The sequence below is a fragment of the Bos grunniens genome, chromosome 2, assembly GCF_055505025.1.
Source record: "Bos grunniens cultivar Pamir isolate PY7600 chromosome 2, Bosgru_T2T1.0, whole genome shotgun sequence".
NCBI classification, from domain to species: domain Eukaryota; kingdom Metazoa; phylum Chordata; class Mammalia; order Artiodactyla; family Bovidae; genus Bos; species Bos grunniens.
In genome coordinates this window covers 65,762,972-65,781,472 of record NC_141166.1, presented here as the reverse complement: position 1 = coordinate 65,781,472, position 18,501 = coordinate 65,762,972, and the positions used below count along the sequence as shown (strand labels likewise).

General features: G+C 48.9%; 1 protein-coding gene across 3 annotated transcripts in view; it reads left to right on the top strand.

The window, feature by feature from the left end:
* STEAP3 (STEAP3 metalloreductase) overlaps positions 1–17,370 on the top strand; it is a 51,782-nt gene extending 34,412 nt beyond the window's left edge. For all 3 annotated transcript variants that reach the window (XM_086349762.1, XM_086349765.1, XM_086349768.1), the window contains 2 exons: positions 6,504–6,668; positions 14,554–17,370. In XM_086349762.1, coding sequence (XP_086205888.1) covers positions 6,504–6,668; positions 14,554–14,835 — 447 coding nt within the window. In that variant the 3' untranslated portion in view covers positions 14,836–17,370. The remainder of the gene's footprint in view (positions 1–6,503; positions 6,669–14,553) is intronic.
* The last annotated feature ends 1,131 nt before the right edge of the window (positions 17,371–18,501 follow it).

The following is an 18,501-nucleotide window of genomic DNA, read 5'->3' as shown; positions in this document are numbered from 1 at the left end:
GTCACACGGCCAGTGAGGGGCTGAGGTGGGATGCAGATCCAGCCATTCTCTTCCAGATCCATGTTCACGTCCATGTAATTTCTACAGGGAAAACAAGTCCAAATTACCAGTTGAGTAAGTGATCCCAGAGCTCATTCATTCACTGAGTTCTACTCTACCAGGCCCTAAGGCCACAGGAAGAAATAGGACAGTCTCATCCTCCCCTTAGCTGGCATAGGGTGGCGTGCAGGCCTGCAGGCCAGAACTCTGGACTCTTGTCCTCTAGCATCACTGATGAGAACAAAGAGCTTGACCTTGAGCAAGTCATGGCCCCTCCTTGGTTCTCAGCACCCTGATGTAGATGGAGGTCTTACCCAGTGCTAGTGGTTTTGATGCTCTCTGATATTCTCCCACTGGGCAGGAGGCCCTGCATAGCCTCTCGGGGTATGCTGCCCAGGAGGTGGCAGATCTGGGTGGCAGGCATTTCAGGCAGCGGGGAGGGAAGAAGGTGATGCCCTCTTCTCACCAGAGCATGAGGCAAACCCTTGGCTGCCCCTTCCCCTGCTCACCCTCTAACTGCCACTCTCCAGATTCTCCGCCCTGCAAAGGCTCTTTCTGTTTTTAATTCAATCATTTATTTATTTTTGGCTATGCTGGGTCTTTGTTGTTGCATGGGCTTTCTCTAGGTGAGGCAAGCAGGGGCTACTCTGTTGCCGTGTCCAGACTTCTCACTGCAGTGGCTTCTCTGGTTGCTGAGCACATGCTCTAGGCACACAGGCTCAGCAGCTGCGATGTGCGGGCTCTAGAGTACTCCGTTTTCAGTAGTTGTCACTCATGGGCCCTAGAGCTCATGGGCTTCAGTAGTGGCTTAAAGGCTCTAGAGTGTGGGCTCAGTAGCTATGGCACATGTGCTTCTTTGCTCTGCAGCGTGTGGATCTACCGGACCAGGGATCAAACCCATGTCTCCTGTCTCATAGGCAGATTCTTATCCACTATGCCACCAGGGAAGTCCCCAAGGCTCTTCTTGATATTATGTTAATATAGTTTTGCCATGATGCAAATACCAAGGCACAGAGGGGCAAGTGCAAGGTCATTTTCCCTGGGTTTCAAAGCCCTGTAAGGCTGCAGGCCCCAGTGGAGGTTGCCAAGCAACCATCACTCCCACAGGATGGGATCAGAGACAGATAGCAAAGTCAAGCGAAGGGGCCAAACCTTGTTCTGCAGTGTTCTGTAGTGCAGAGCCAGGGCTGCTGTGGGTATGTCGGGGGCGGGGAGGCCGGTTAACAGCAGAGTAGCCCAGAAGTAGGATGCACACCCAGGAAGTGATGAGTTGCCTGAACCTGGAGGTTTAGATACTGGATAGTCTGCAGGTCAACCATGCCCTCAGGCTCCAAGACTGGGCATCTGAGGTTGTCCTGCATTCAGCCCCTAACAGCAGGGCTCTGGGGGCAGTTTGTGACCTGTGACTTTTCCAGTCTGCCTTCAGGCTGCCCTCTCAGGGCCCACCTTGGCTGCCCAACTGGAGGGAAGGGAGCACGCTAGCCTGGGCACAGGAAACACAGGTTTCCTTTAACCCCAAGTCCACAGAATTGGAGACGCAGCTGTACACCAGCTGCAGAGAAGACCTCTAAGACTATGTTTATTGATATTATTAATAGTATTACCAATGGTAACTACTACTTTCTGATTTACATCTATGGTAAATCATATTTTATTTACTAGTGCTTTCTGATTTACTTCAATGGTGCCTTAGAAATACATTTTAAGATCAAAATTAATATCAAAGACAATGTTTTATGCACACACTCTCTTCTCCTTCCTCTCACCCCAAATCTAGTCTAAGCTGTCAGAGAGAACCATCTAGATCTCACGTCTGACCATGTCACTACTGAAAAGCATTTGGTGACTCAGGATAAGGACAGACCCTTCACAATGCATCTGGGCTCTATCCCCAGCCTCATCTCCCCAATGCTTCTTTGACACATCACACTCAGGTCCCATACTGTCCTCAGAATGGGCAGAGCTCATTCCTCTAGCTTGGACACCCCAACCTGAGACAGCTTGGCAGTCTGACAAACTCCTATTCCTCCTTCAAAACCCAACCTCTATTAAGCCTCTCCAGCCACTCTCCCGTTCCCCATTCCTACCTCTGTTTTCTGTTGTGTTTGGTCCATATTTCTATGATATTTCTTTTGCATCACTGTATAATCACTCATCTACATGTCTGCCCAGCTTAGATTTCCATGACTAGATGGGTCTTCCACCCCTTGAGGTCCATGGTTCCTAACACAGAGTCCCAGTGCATATTCACTGAGTGACTGTTAACTTGGCCACCATGAAGCTAACACCAGGCATCTCTTATGAGAAGCCTGGGTAAAGCTTGGGGAAAGACTAGTCTAACTTTCCAGCTGCCATTAAGACCAACAGCACCAGCCATTTATTATATTAATCATCTACTATGTGCCAGTCACTTCTCACTTCACAAACATCATCCATTTAGTCTTTGCAATAACAGAGAGAGGTGCTGGTACTCTGGAAATCGACTGCCTGGATCTCATGACTGACCCCCAGCAGCAGACCCAGCATTGGAACCCAGGCCTTGGGACAGCGAAGCCATTCTCACCAGCACCCTAGACTGACCCTTCTCCTGCTTTAGCATAGTCTCCGGGTTTGGCTGGAGGTCAGCATCACCCTCTTGCCAACCACCACCCACTCTTGGGACATGGTGAGCCTTCTGGGTCTCCTGTCCCTGAACCCTTCTGCCTCTAAGCTGAAACCTACAGGGAAAGGAAACGTCATGCGTGGATGCCAGCATTCCATCTCTTGTTGAAGAGCACTGTCCTCATCGTGTCAAGGTGGACAGCTTAATTAGCTCTGAACACGGGAGAATCCCTAGGGGAGTAGAGAGCTATTGAATCTATGTCCCGGTTAGCCGTGTGTGACCCTGGTCACTGGGAGCCCTGAGAACAGCACTATGGTTGGATGAGACCCCCACGGCCTAATATCCAGATGCTCACACAGGTTCCTCAACACCCATTACTCCCTTGCCCGCCTCACCCAACCCCTTCCCAGCATCACTGCTGAGTGGAAATATTAGGGAAAAAACAAGACATTTTGCAAGCAAATGTGGTGTGTGTCATCATCCAGACTCTTGACTTGTGACATTAACTGCCTAATCTTACCAAAAGGCAGAAGGGAGTGACTAATGAAGTATATCTGAAGAACAAACAACTCAGAACATGGGGATGACTTACAAGCGGCAGTTGTTAGCCATGGGAAGGTGTGAGTAAGCCTCCACCAGGCTCAGGTAGGAGGGAGACCTCCCAGCCCCCTTCAGGGTAATATCCGGCCCCGCCTTCCCTAGCTGGTGATGACATTTGTTTGGTAAGGGAGCAAAATTCTAGGATTTTAGACACGAGCTCTTCCTGCTCTGTGGAGAAACAGGCCCAGAGCTGGAGTTGCCAAGAGTCTCACAGGACTTGTGGTCAGGGTGAGAACCTGGGTCTCCAGACTCCTGGTCCTTTTGTGGCTTAATGACACCAGCGAGAGCCAGCCTGCCCTGAAATAGAACAGAGTCCATCATTTTTCACAAACTACAGGAAAAGTATTCAATGGATGGCATTTGCTCAGTTTCTTTCAACTTTTTCTCATAAACTTTTCAACCATTTTTGCTCAGCCCACTAGATTCATTTTTATTATTACATCTTCTAGCTGCACTTGGGTTATTTTTTTTTTTCCCTCTCCTGAAATAGTTTCTCAAAAACCTGACTGACTCTGTTTCGCAAAGCGGAGATGTGCCTGCTAAAGCCTGGTCATATTTCCTAAGGGAAATGCTGTTCCTTGTCATGTGGGTAGAATTGAAGCACCAGCATTTCCCAGTGTTCTGAGAGAACACCTTGACTTCCGGGAACTCTGCTACCTGGTCTAGTTGGGAAATGATAGTTTTATAGAAGGATCTGTCAGCCCTGCTTGGAGGGGGCTCAGGTGCAAGAGCACTCCCCGTGGGGAGGAAGGAAGTAGACACCCTCTGGGCCTGCACTGGCTCATCAATGGGTGCATCCCTGGAGCTCAGTGGGGCATCCGGAACTCTGTGAGGGCAGGTGTCTTTGTTCTCTGTGGCCCAGGGCCTAGCACACAGTTCAGTTCAGTTCATTCGCTCACTCATATCTGACTCTTTGTGACCCCATGGACTGCAGCACACCAGGCTTCCCTGTCCATCACCAACTCCCGGAGCTTACTCAAACTCATGTCCATCGAGTCAGTGACGCCATCCAATCATCTCATCCTCTGTTGTCCCCTTCTCCTTCTGACTTCAATCTTTCCCAGCATAAGGGTCTTTTCAAATGAGTCAGTTCTTCACATCAAGTGGCCAAAGTATTGGAGTTTCAGCTTCAGCATCAGTCCTTCCAATGAATATTTAGGACTGATTTCCTTTAAAATTGACTGGTTGGATCTCCTTGCTGTCCAAGGGACTCTCAAGAGTCTTCTCCAACATCACAGTTCAAAAGCATCAGTTCTTCGGCACTCAGCTTTCTTCACAGTTCAACTCTCACATCCATATGTGACCACTGGAAAAACCATAGCTTTGACTAGATGGATATTTGTTGGCAATGTAATGTCTCCACTTTTTAATATGCTGTCTAGGTTGGCCATAGCCTTTCTTCCAAGGAGCAAGCACTTTTGATTTCATGGCTGCAATCACCATCTGCAGTGATTTTGGAGCAGTCGGACACTGTTTCCACTGTTTCCCCATCTATTTGCCATGAAGTCATGTGACCAGATGCCATGATCTTAGTTTTCTGAATATTGAGCTTTAAGCCAGCTTTTTCACTCTCCTCTTTCACTTTCATCAAGAGGCTCTTTACTTCTTCTGCCATAAGGATGGTGCCATCTGCATATCTGAGGTTATTGATATTTCTCTGGGCAATCTTGATTCCAGCTTGTGCTTCATCCAGCCTGGCATTTCTCATAATGTACTCTGCATATAAGTTAAATAAGCAGGGTGACAATATACAGCCTTGACGTCCTCCTTTCCTGATTTGGACCCAGTCTGTTGTTCCATGTACCGTTCTAACTCTTGCTGCTTGACATGCATACAGATTTCTCAGGAGGCAGGTCAGGTGGTCTGGTATTCCCATCTCTTGAAGAATTTTCCAGTTTGTTGTGATCCACACAGTCAAAGGCTTTGGCTTTGTTTTTCTCGGACTCTCTTGCTTTTTTGATGATCCAACAGATGTTGGCAAAGTAGGTGCTTCTTAAGTGCTCATGGGTCTGCTTGGTGAGTGGATATTGGCCCCTGCTGTGTAGCAGTGGTTGATGTCATGGCATTCCAAGCGCAGGTTGGAAAAGAACTTCCAGACACAGAGCATTTCAGATGGGAGTGAGTTTATTAAGAACAAAGAGTTGAGGTAATGTGGGGGCTGTGAGCACCATGGGCCAATCTCCTGACAGACCAGGGAGAGCCAACGGGATGCTGTTAGAACAGCTGGTCGGCTCAAGGGACAGCTGATGCTTTACATGGGTTGGTAGCCAATTTTTATGGCCTCAAGACAAAGAAAATTCCTGCTTGAAGGGTGGCATTAGGTGATTGGTTTGAGTGCAATAGGGTGAGTACCAGGGTGGAGGGTTTGGGAGGAGGGGCATTTTTGCCTAATTTGGAGTCAGGAATCTGGCCCGTAAGGATCAGGGCGGGTTTTTGGCAATGGTTACAATGAGGCTCAGTCAGTTCCAGGTGACCTTGGATCTGGGCTCTGCATCAAAGGCCTCACACCTGTGACCTCAGTATGGGACTCCACAGTTGAGTCAAAGCTGTATTTCTCAAACAGAAATAAGGAGCTGGGTGGGAAGATGAGAGCTGGGGCTAGTAAGGAAATGTTGAGGGATTTGGTGTCTGTGTGTGTCTGGAGTATGAACCAGTGATGGGGGCAGCTTGAGGGACCAAGGGTCCCGGGTGAGACAGGCTGGGATGGGAGGTGGGCAGCAAGGGCAGCAGCCCACCTAGCTGATGGGATTCTGAGCTGAAGAGCTCCTCCCTCCTCTGGGGGACTTGGGCACCCGAAAACCTTGAGAGATGGTCATGTTTGGAGGTTCTTTGTGTCTTATCAAATTCTCTGGCTCCTTACTCTTGGCTCATGTGGCTGCTCTGGTTGACTGGCCCCAGGCAAATTTGTGAAAGCCGTGGGGAGAGAGCCTTGTCTTCGGAGCCTGCTGCCTGGTTCCTAATCTCAGCTCTGCCATCTCCTGAGGTGTGTGTGACCACGGCAAGGTAACTTGATCTCTGTGCCTCGTTTCCCTCATCTGAAAAACGGGGACAGTAATGAACTCTCCCTCACAGGGTCGTTCTAAGGATCAGGTGAGCTGATACTTGAAAAGCGCTTCAAACAGAGCTAGACACACATTACATGAGGTGGAAAGTAGAAATGTTGGTTGTATCTGTGTTTCTCCCATCCGAAATTCCTCACTGGCCCAAATCCCAGGGCATCGACCTTGGACAGTGTTCGTGGTTTTCCTTCCTTCTATACCAGGTCTTGACCAATAAGAGTCACCTCTGGAATGAGGAGGAAGTGTGGCGGATGGAGATCTACCTGTCCCTGGGAGTGCTGGCCCTTGGCATGCTGTCCCTGCTGGCTGTCACCTCACTGCCATCCATCGCAAACTCACTCAACTGGAGGGAGTTCAGCTTTGTCCAGGTAAGGTAGCCTGGGCCCTGCAGGCGCCTTCCCATCCACATGCTGCCTGGGCTTTCATAATCTGTGCAACAGAACCACTCTTTCCGGTGTCCTGGGAGCCTGGCAGGCTCACCCAGGTCTCCTGAGAAAGGGGCTGCCTGGGACCAGCTCATCCTCACAACATCTGGGGAAGCCAGACTTAGGCACGTGAAAAAATCAGATGGCAGAATGCTGAACCCTGGACTACACGTTCTCAGTTTCTGCAATTCTTGGGCTTCTGAAACAAAATCCTATAACATGGAGTCACTGGATGTGTCACTGATCTGGCTAGGGAGTCAGCGAGCCCTTGAGTGAATCTAGCGGCCCACCCAGCACCCTCAGCTCAACCGGGCCCTGTTATTCCCTTTGACCTCTTGATTCATGCAGAGTGGATGGGAGGTGAGCATGAGGGTCTCCAATTTATAGGAAATAAACCACAGCATTTCCCAAAGGACACTGCTCCTATGAAAAAGGACATGTGGGGTCAAATACATTTGGGAAAAGATCCGCTGCCCCCTGAATTAGTCACAATGCACTTTGGCACATCAAATTAATGTCTACCACAGGCAAACCTTGTTCAGCCAACTTATTTGAGTCGTAGCACCCTCCCTACCCCATTCCCCCACCACCGCCACCCACATAACAGCTATCTACACTCTACAGAACACACTTGGGAAGCTGCTACTAGTGGCAAAGGTTCTTCATGCACTTATTCACTCAGTGTTTACTGAACACATACTCTGCACCCAGCATTGTGCTAGCCTGTGAACAAGCCAGGCATGCACGTGTGCATGCCCAGTTGCTCAGTCATGTCTGACTCTTTGTAACCCCATGGACTGTAGCCCTCCCAGGCTCCTGTGTCCGTGGGATTTCCCAGGCAAGAATGCTGGGGTGGGTTGCTGTTTCGTCCTCTAAAGCCAGGCATAGCCATGTTTTAATTTTAAGGACAACTGGGAAGGGACATTTGCATTCCTCTGGCATCGCCCACTGTTCTCTATACAGAGCACGTGGTCAACCCCCGGTACTGACACACTAACTCACCCACTCCAGTGATGAGTGCTGACTAATACTGGGTTCTACCATCGACGTGGTATCAGGGCAGGGAACAGCTATCACTTCCGCCCCCACTGCCAACAAACATCTGTTGCATATCTTCTCTGTGCAGCAAGGACACAGCATGAGATTCCAACAGGGACATCAATGGTGTGGTACTCTTATATAATCCCAATTTATTGTTCCTAACTGGGGACACATGCACACCCTAGAACGAAACAGAGTCGTGGTGTTTTATATCAGTTTCTGACTCTCACTGGCTCTGCTCATCTTGGAAGGTCTCTGGAGGAATGCTTAGGCCTGACTACATGCTGGCAAAAGAGGGGAAGAAAGAATTTTATTTATCTGCCACTAATCCTCATGTGTCAAACACACAAATCTGGGATTTTCCAGTTCCTGCCTGGAGTCTGCAAGGGTGCATGGTTTATCCACAATTAAAACAGGCTGCAGTTTGCTCCCCTCACCAGAAAGTTGCTTCCTTAAGCAGCCATAGATTACAAGCCCCGGCTCCTGCTGCCAGAGAAAGCCGGGGGATTTGGTTTTGTTAGCAAAAGCTGACAGGGACCTCAGCAGCCGCTCTGCTTTACATACTGAAGAGTTGAAATACAAATAGGAAAGTCCTGCTGATGCTGCAGGAAGAGGGGGGTGGAAGGCCAAGAGAGGGGTGGAAAGGCAGGGTTTTACTTGTGGAAATCCAGTGCCTACATTCTGTCCTCAAATGCTTTATCTCTCAAGAGTGCTGACATGGAGGAGGAACAGATTTGTTCCAGCTCTGGAACCATAGGCAGGCAGATCATGCACTCTCTAAGCCTTACCTTACTTACACTCTTGTGAAGTGGAGTGAATTCCCTCCAGAGGTGCTGCGACTCACTGTGCAAGATTATGTGTAAAACACAAATACAAAGTGATTTGCCATTATTCTCAGGGCATGTGGCCACATTTCCATGATCACTAAGCTACCAATTGCCCATTTCTGAGCCCAGTAGAAAGCAGCAAGAGACTGAACAGTTGAGTCACTCAGCACTCAGGGGAGGCCAAGAGACTCCCCTGAGGGCCTTAGAATGGTCCAAGGCAGGGTTTGCAAACTGCAGTGGGCACTCATTGATGGGTCATGAAATCAATTTTGGGGCTACAACAAGCTTTTTAAATAGAGTAGAATGTCTCCCAAAATTTCAGGGCACTTTACATGTTCTAAGCACAGACATCTCTTTTTCAGTTGTATCAGCTCAGTAGTTATAGATACATATGTGGATAGACATCATTGTGTCCTGGGTGGTAATGAAAATGCGATTCTTATGGTGAGCTGACATCAAAAAGTCAGAAGTCACAGAGCTCTTGGAGAAATGCAGATACCCAGGACTACCCCGATCTATGGGTTGGCTCTAGAATCTGTCTTATAAGCTCTTTGAGTGACTTAAGTGCATGCCATGCGGTGTGTGACAGTCTCTGAGATGGTGGAGCCAGCAGACCTGGGTTTCAGTTCCAAGACCACTACTGACCAGCCCTGCACCACTAGACAGTTTCTTAGCCTCTCCGAGCATCCTGATTGTGGCCTGACTTGTCTGTGTCCGCCTCCTGTAGTCACTGGGAGAATCTCTGTTGAGGACATGTGTAGTGCATGACACACACACCCAAATGGTGGCTGTATACTCTCTGAGGTGAGCTTCTCCGTAAGGTAAGTGCTACTCTGTAACAAGGAGTACCCTGATCACATTTCCTCCCCAGCCGAGAATGACCGCAGCAGGTCACCAGGGCCTGGAAACTGACTGTGGAGACAACGTGGTTCCCAGTGGGCCTGGCCTGACCCCTGGGTCTCTAATGATTTACTGAGCTACAAGCCATCAAAACAGTGTGTTGATTCAACAAGTTGACCTGTGCTTACGTTCCTGAGGCTGTTTTCAATAAGTTTTTAATTTGGGGTTTTGTTTATCTGGGTGTTTTTGTTGCTATTATTTGGGGCTGTGCCAACTGCTCCTACTTAAGCCAGTTAAACATTGTCAGATTGCAGAATACCCAGGTCAGTGCAACTCAACTGGAAGAGAAATTAGGGTTCAGCTCTTAGCACCTCAGTTCTGCCCCATAGTTAGAGGAGCTTCCTATGGCCTTGCCTGCTCTAGCCACTTGCCTGAAATGATAGCAGAGGTCTGCTTTGATCCCAGCCTTGTGAGCAATGGTCCAAAGCCCCTTCCCACCACAGTAACTGAGCACTGGCAGGAGCCAGCAACAACTGGTGGTTTCTTTCTCACTAACAAGCTTACATATAATAGAAATGGCCTTAGCTTGTTGTGGGGGTCATTAATTGCCCCAAGACCATGCCTCCCTTTGGCTGTTCTGGGATTTTTAAATTGTTCCCAAGGAGAGTGAGTTTTAGGGAAACAAACTTGCTGGAGTCATCCAAGCTTCTCGTTGGGATTGGAAAGTCAAAAGGCCCTTTGTCATTGGCCGGTCTTTGGCTGTCAGCCCTCTCTGTGAGCCATCAGCCCGAGGCTGGGGCCTCCTGCCATCTGTCACCGTGGGATTCTGGATAGTGAAGGGAAAAGGATGTCTGAATGGGAGCAGGTCTTTATTGTCTCCCAGGGCATGTCTTGTTTGCCCAGCACAGTCCATCACTCTCCAAATCAGGGCCAGGGACAGTGGAGAGCATGGGCAAAACACTGGAGCCCCAGGACACGTCACCAAGGGAGGTGCTTAGGCCTCACTGGGGCCGCCAGGACTCGTTCCTGGGCCAGGGTGGGTTCTCACTGCTGCAGCATCTGGGAAGGTATCACAGTGCAGAGTGTGAGCCCATTCACACTGGGTGGGTCTTTGTCAACGCAACAGAAAGGACTGGGTCCACCCCCATCAAACAGCCTGAGTAGAGGGGCCACGAAGATGTCTCAGCCTCAAGCTAGAAAGTCTCAGGTGAGGAGAATCTCCCAAATTGGTGATTCTTAGTCCTGTCTGCCGGAGAAGGCAATGGCAACCCACTCCAGTACTCTTGCCTGGAAAATCCCATGGACAGAGGAGCCTGGTAGGCTGCAGTCCATGGGGTCACTGAGGGTCAGACACAACTGAGCGACTTCACTTTCACTTTTCACTTTCATGCATTGGAGAAGGAAATGGCAACCCACTCCAGTGTTCTTGCCTGGAGAATCCCAGGGATGGCAGAGCCTGGTGGGCTGCCATCTATGGGGTTGCTCAGAGTTGGACACGGCTGAAGCGACTTAGCAGCAGCAGCAGCAGCAGCAGTCCTGTCTGCAAACAGCATCACTGCGGAACTTGTAAAAACTACCAATGTCTGAGCCCCATCCCAAGCCAATTTAATCTGAATTCCCAGGACTGGCACTTGGGCATTAAGATGTTTCCCAAGCTCCCCAAGTGATGTTACTATGCAGCCATATTTAGAAACACAGTCTCCGGCTATGAAAAGGCACATCCCAGCCATCTCAGCAAAACCCAGTGAATTCATCTGAGTAAGGAGAGCAGTAGTTTGGGACTTGAAAGTTGTTTGGGAAATATCGGGGTGGTTGGAAGGCTAGTTGAAGATTTATTCCTGATGGAGAATTACTCTGTGGTCAGATGAGGACTCTGGGCTTATAGTTAGCACTCTTCAGGAGCCTACTTTCAGTTACTTGGGCTATATACCAGAAGTGGAATTGCCAAAGCACATGGTGAGTGTTCTTTAATTCACTGAGGAATCACCACACCATCTTCTGTTGTAGCCGCATTCTTTCCACTCCCACTAGCAGCAAGTGTTCCAATTTCTCCACACCCTCACCAACACTTTTCTTGTTTCGTTTTGTTTTTAATAGTAGCCCTCCTAATGGATGTGGAGTGGTTTTGATTTACATTTTCCTCATGTTGGGCATCTTTTCATGTGTTTACTGACCATTTATATATCTTCTTTGGAGAAATTTCTATTCAAGTACTTTACCTATTTTTGAGTTAGGTTGTTTGTTTTTGTTGTTGTTGAGTTTAAAGTGTTCTCTATATATTCTGGATATTAATCCCAAATATTTTCTCAATGCTGGGAACTTCTTTAACCCGAGTCTTCATTATCAATAGATCAGAACTTAGAAAAAGTTAGTGTGGTTCAGAAGTTGCTAGGAGATTTGGAATTCTGGACAGGTCTGGAAGTGACTCTGGTTACATGTGACTCACAGTCAAGAAGCCTCCCATTTGGGGGCCAACCATTTTCATCTGATAACTGAAGTACCTGTGGGTAGCACAGAGCCAACCATGGCCTTTCCCAACAGGCTGTACTGAGCCAAGAAGTTGTTAAGGATGTGATAAAAAGATCCTTGAAGTGGTCACAAAGCCAAGAAGAACCAGAGATGGCTAAGGAAGGATAGAGATGGGATCTTTTGGCAGCTAGTATTTTTTTTCTTGTTCAGTCACTAAGTCATATCCAACTCTTTGCAACCTCATGGACTACAGTCCGCCAGGCTCCTCTGTCCATGGGATTTTCCCAGGCAAGAATACTGGAGTGGGTTGCCATTTCCTTCTCCAGGGGATCTTCCCAACCCAGGGATCGAGGTCAGTAGTTGCGGCTCCTGGGCTCTAGAACACAGGCTCAGTAATTGTCATGCACGAGCATAGTTGCTCTGAGGCTTGTGGGATCTTCCCCAATCAGGATCGAACCCATGTCTCCTGCTTTGGCAAGTGGGTTCTTTACCACTGAGCCACAAGGGGACCCCAGCTAGTATTTTACTTAGGGTTAAAACATTATACTTGTGAACCTATTTATGAACTTGTATGTATAGCCATTAGAAAATATTTATTATTACTATTTTTAGTAGAAGCATTACAAGCAATTCTTCTGAAACAGTTACTGAGGTTCACCATCTTGGGTTTACACTGGAGTGGGTATAAGCAAAGCGCTGCCCATGCTAGTGAGGAGTAAGCATGAGGTACGGTAGTAAAATCAGACCCATTTAGAGCCGTGTCTGAGGAGAGTGAAAACAAGACAGCATCTCTCAGCCAAGCCCCTGGATTGATGCTGACAAGCTGGGCCTGAAGGAAATCCAAGAGGCCAATTACAGCTTCTCCGTGGAAAGCTCAAAACCAACCTGTAAAAAGCACCCTCAGGTACCATCAAGCTGCCACATTTCAATTAGACCCTTGCAGTGTCTCCTTGGAGAAAATGCACGTGTGTTCATTGCTTGATGGGTCATTGCATATTCCTTATGCAGTGAACACAGGTCTCTCCCACCAGGACTCTCTCAGTGCCCTGTACCCCCTCCCCAACCTCTACAAAGCCCTAACCCTAGGTGCGCTCTGCTCCGCACTGTTGCCTGCCAGGTCTGGGGGCTGCAGAATGCTGCATCGATACAGCGCTTTCCCCACAATTCTGACTTCAGCTTTTTTAATCACTTCCTTTTCTCTGAGGCTAATGAAGTGACTTGCTGAGGGTCACAGTGTCAGTTGAGGATAGCACCAACAGTAAATCTGGAAGGCGTCATTTGTAGTTTGCAAGAAACCCTGCCTGCAAAAAGATTCCCAGAGGCTAGAGTTACAGATCAGCACTTCTTGGCTATTTTCACATTGTAGTCCCCATAGAAAGTCGTGTTTATATAGCACTTGGGGTGATGAGCTGCTCGTGGCTGGAAGTCATCCACAAAAGCCCACACCTGGCTCAAGGGTGGGACGCTCTGCTGTAAGATGGCCTGGACCATGTCCATTCGGATTTGTGATGGTCTTGATCTCCTTAGCATCACTAATCTCCTTCCAGGCAGGAGAGTAATCCTGGTAGGGTTTGTACCTGGGGTGTTTGTAGCTCAGAGCACGGGCAGGAAGTAAGGGACCAGTACCCATGGGCAGCATCTCTGTGGTGCTATGGGCTTTGTATACAGCATGAAGACACCTAGCCTAGAGGCCCCTGAGAGCCATCTTCACTGTTGGTGTCAAGGGAACTTTTTGCATTGTGTTTTATCTTTTCTTCTTTTTGGCCATACCCCACCCAACAGCTGGAGAAGGCAATGGCACCCCACTCCAGTACTTTTGCCTGGAAAATCCCATGGATGGAGGAGCCTGGTAGGCTACAGTCCACGGGGTCACTAAGAGTCGGACACGACTGAGCGACTTCACTTTCACTTTTCACTTTCACGCATTGGAGAAGGAAATGGCAAGCCACTCCAGTGTTCTTTCCTGGAGAATCCCAGGGACGGGGGAGCCTGGTGGGCTGCCTGCTGTCTATGGGGTCACACAGAGTCAGACACGACTGAAGTGACTTAGCAGCAGCAGCACCCAATGGCATGTGAGATCTCAGCTCCCCAACCAGGGATGGAGCCAGCGTCCCCTGCATTGCAAGGCAGATTCTTAACCACTGGACCACCAGGGAAGTCCCTGAGTTTACCTTTAAATCAACTTAAAATCCACTTGTCTTTCTCCTGGCCTTATCTTATGCCAAATATTATCTGTGAAATTATGATTTTGATATGCTAGCAGACACTTATTACTCTATATGCATGAATATATACACAAAACTACTAATGTGTTTTTAAACTTCTTTGAATTTAATTCCATCTTAAGTCCTTTGGCAGCCACTAGAGGTATGAATAATACAGTCTGGGGAAAAGCATTGTTGTTTTATTGAATCCTTCTGAACCAATCAATTCTTACACACATTGGCATATGAGCATTGTTCCCGTTTTTCTGTTGGGAAAACTGAGGTTCAGAGAGTTTGGGTAGTAATAAGATCATGCAGAGAGTGAGTGACGGTGCTGGGATTTGAACCCAGAGCCCCACTAAAGCCACCCTGCTTCCTTCCCCTCTGTCATTGGTGGGATCGCTATGTCCATCCTCACCCTTACTGCAGCCTTCTTTTCCCCCGCAGTCCACTCTGGGCTTTGTGGCTCTGGTACTGAGCACCCTGCACACGCTCACCTACGGCTGGACCCGCGCCTTTGAGGAGAGCCGCTACAAGTTCTTCCTGCCCCCCACCTTCACCCTCACCCTGCTGGTGCCCTGTGTTATCATCCTGGCCAAAGGCCTGTTTCTCCTGCCGTGCATCAGCCGCAGACTCACCAAGATCCGGAGGGGCTGGGAGAAAGATGGCTTCGTCAGGTTCACACTGCCAGTGGACCACGCCCTGGCCCAGAAGACAAGCCATGTGTGATGGGCCTGCACCCAGCTCCGGGGAACCAGACGCAGGCAGGACAGTGCCCGGAGTTTGCCAGGACTTCTCGATCATGCAGGACAGCAGAATTACACACAAGTTGGTGGGCTGAGGTCTGGATTCCTGGGATGTGTGCAGTAATATTCAGAATGACACACCTGTGTGTGATATATATATGTCCACATGTATTTCATATAGATAACAGGATTTACAATTACACTTACTTAGCTTAAAAGTTGAGTCCCTGAGATTTCAACCTGTAGATTTCAAAGCCAGTGCCAGATGTTAGGAGAAGGGCAGCTGACACTTGTAACATCTGCAGAGCTGAGCAGATGTGGCACAGAAAAGGCAATGAGAGGCTTGTACTTTGATGATTGCATCCATGTGTGCGCCTCCCTGCTCCCTGCCCATTTTGCTACTTTCCCTAGGCGTTTGCAGAGCTGAGGCTCTCGGGTAGCAGGGCAGACAGGAGCTCTGCCTGGAGCCCAATCCAGGTGCACAGAGCTGACCAGTCACCGGGGAGCAGGGTGCCGCCCTTCCTCTGGCTGCAGGAGGAGGCCAGGTGGGGTTGAGGGCACTGGGGGTGAGCCCAGGTCTGTGCCCAGGGAGCCACCTGTAGGTTCATCCTTTGCCAGGTTAGGAGGTGGGAAGGGGGAACAACTGGGGCTGAGGCTGCTACCCCTAATCCTCCCTGAGCTGGGGAGATTTTTTTCCCTAAAAGTCAGAAATCACCCCGCCAGCTGCAAATTGATCCTCCTGTGGGAGTGTGAAATCACCTCCTTACCGGAGCCACTAATTAACCCTGTCTTGAGAACAAGTGTACTTTTTTTTCTTTCTTTAAGTTGGTGATGACTGTTCTTTAAACCACTGTGCCTTCTCACCTTGTAAATCATTAGTCTGAACGTCTCCCCAAGAGCAGACCCTCTAAAAGTTGGTTCAAGGGGGAGGGGAAAACAAGACCTGCTTTTCTCGGGGCCCCAGCCAGAGGGCTGACGGATGGATAGTCCTCACTGAATTGTCCTGTGGAAGGACACTGGGGATTTTTTTAATTTCCTGCTGCCGCCAGGCAGAGAACCTGCCTTCTGAACACCCCAAAGCTACACTGGCTCCAGGTTCTTCCTAATGCAGGGTTATGTTTCAAAATAGCTGTGGGGGGTAAGGTGACAGGTCTTTTCCACCAAAGCTACAAACTGGGAACACTGCTGCCCCAAAGCACAAGAGAGGCCACAGAACATGTGTCCTTGGATTGTATGCTGTCCCTCACTGATTCATACTGAAACTTTTTATTTCCCCTGTAGAGAGAAACAGCTGTTCTCGGCTAAGCCCCCAACCCCTGGCAGCATCGGAATGATGTGTCATCTCTGAACACAATGGGGTACGGTCCTGATGGAAGACATCAGGGAGATGTACCCTGAAAGGGGACATTGGTCATGCTTATATTCTTAGGTCTCCCAGGCCAGGGGGCATCCTGTTGTTCTATCACAAAGTCGTGTCCAACTCTTTGCGACCCTGTGGACTGCAGCTCGCCAGGCTCCCCTGTCCTTCACTATCTCCCAGAGTTTGTTCAGATTCACATCCATTGAGTTGGTGATATTATCTAATCATCTCATGAAATAAAGAGAGTCAGCTGGCAAAAGCTGACCCAGGAGTGCCACAGAACGAATGCTCCTGCCTCCCCATGGAGACTGCATGAGCTCATGTCTGTGGAGCGCATTAGGGTCCTTGAGTAAAAAGGAAAAAAAAAAAAAGGAGCCAAGTGCAAGCATATCTCATTAGGCCAGTGACTGATGGAGGGAAAGCAGTGCAGACAAAACTGCCTGCTTCCTGCGGATGTTTCTGTCTGCTGCTCAAGAGCTGAGCGGCATGAGCTTACCTCCCAGATGGGCCCTGATGGAGCGGCAGCCTTGGCCTCAGAGAAGCTCACTGGAAAGGTGGTGGGCGAAGCAGAGATTTCAGCATTTGCTTGACAAAAATGCCCGTCAATTTCCTGCTGATAGGAAGCAGGGAGAACATGGGCAGCTGGGACTCACCAAGGATTGTCAGCCCAACTCAGTATTAGCTGCCCTTTTTCTCCGGCCCTCCCTGAGCCTGGGATGTTTCCTTACACCAAAGATGCTGACACAGAGCCAAGTCTAATATGCTCCCTCCCCTTCCCTGCCCACCTTCTGCTGCAGGTGCTCCTCAGGGGGGCAGGTGCAGCAGAGGACCTGACCACACCCCAACTGGACAACCCGCTCATGAAGGGCAGGGTGGGCCGTGTGTTTGGCCTTGACCTGGTGTCATCTGCTGCTCTTCCGTACCTCACCAGGCAGCTGACAACAGCACCCCCATGAGAATAAGTCACTCCCTTCCAGCCTGGGAAATTCTCTGTGCCTCTAGGTACAAAAGTGCCTGAACCAAAGTGCTCTGGAAACCTGAAATGCCATGGTATGAGGTTGAACGTTTAAAATCTATGCTATTGAAACTGTATGTTTTGTTTTTACCTTGAGGAGCTTGTCTGAGAAGCAGCAAAAATAAACACCTAGTCTTCCATGAGTTTCAGGCTGTTATGTCTGTCTCATTGATCACCTGCCCATTCACTGGTTCACCGGCCCAGTGGGCCTTCTGATTAGAATATACTCTGAATCAGGTCGTGTGCAAGGTGAGCACAGAATGATCTGGGTTAGCACTCACCTCTGAGGAAGGGACATGCAGACCTGCAGCAACAAGGCCAATGAGGACACAGAGGAGATCCAGGTGACAGAGTGCTGGGGTATTGAAAGGAGTACCAGGAAGACTTCCTGGAGGGAGGAGTGTCTGTGCTGTGGTCTGATTAGAGCAGCAGTGCTCCTCAAACTATAATGTGCACAGGAGTTGCATCAGGATCTCGTCCACACCTCGATTTGGATCCATGGGTCAGGAATGAGGACTGTGCATCTTAATAAGCTCCCAAGTGCCACACATGATGCTGATCCCCGAACAGAGTAACAAGGGTTTCGATGGCTTTCTTAGTCTCTGCTGTGCTACAGTCTACAGCACACAGCCAGTGCATGCTTGCTCCATTAAGCTTCCCCTGGACTCTGGTTCCCTGGCTGCCCTGGTGAGATACTGCTGATGCTGCTGCAAACCCTTGTTCTCTTAAAAGTAGAGGGAGAAAACACCCCACTGGCCACAGTCTTGCCCTCTGTGTGCTTCATGTAGGGTGCTCCCAGGCGGTCCCACATATCGGCTCTGGGTCCATCAAGAAAACAGGAACTCTTCACAGAACACCCACCTGTCATGCAGTCAAGCTTTTCTCCTGAAGCAACCAGAATTGTCTTGTACCAGGAAATAAAAAAGAAACCCATGTGCAGAAAGCAATCTAGTGGTTGAAAACCATTTCTTGGGAACAATAACCAAAAGATGACCTTGCCATTTTGAGCCTGTGAAAAGAGTTTTCCAAAATAAGAACCATGGCCAGAAAAAAACTTCACTACAAATAATTTTCAATAGAAAAACAAAATCTTGTACTTGGAGGTTTGCAAGCATGCATCCTCCCATGCATAAGGCTGGGAGAGGTAAGTTTAAAAAGAAGGGATAAAGTAGATGAAAAAATATCCATTATTTTGGTAGCTTGCATAAGCACTAAGGAGCAACCAAAATAACTCATATTAGTTAAAGAGAATTATCATTCAGCTACTTGAGAAG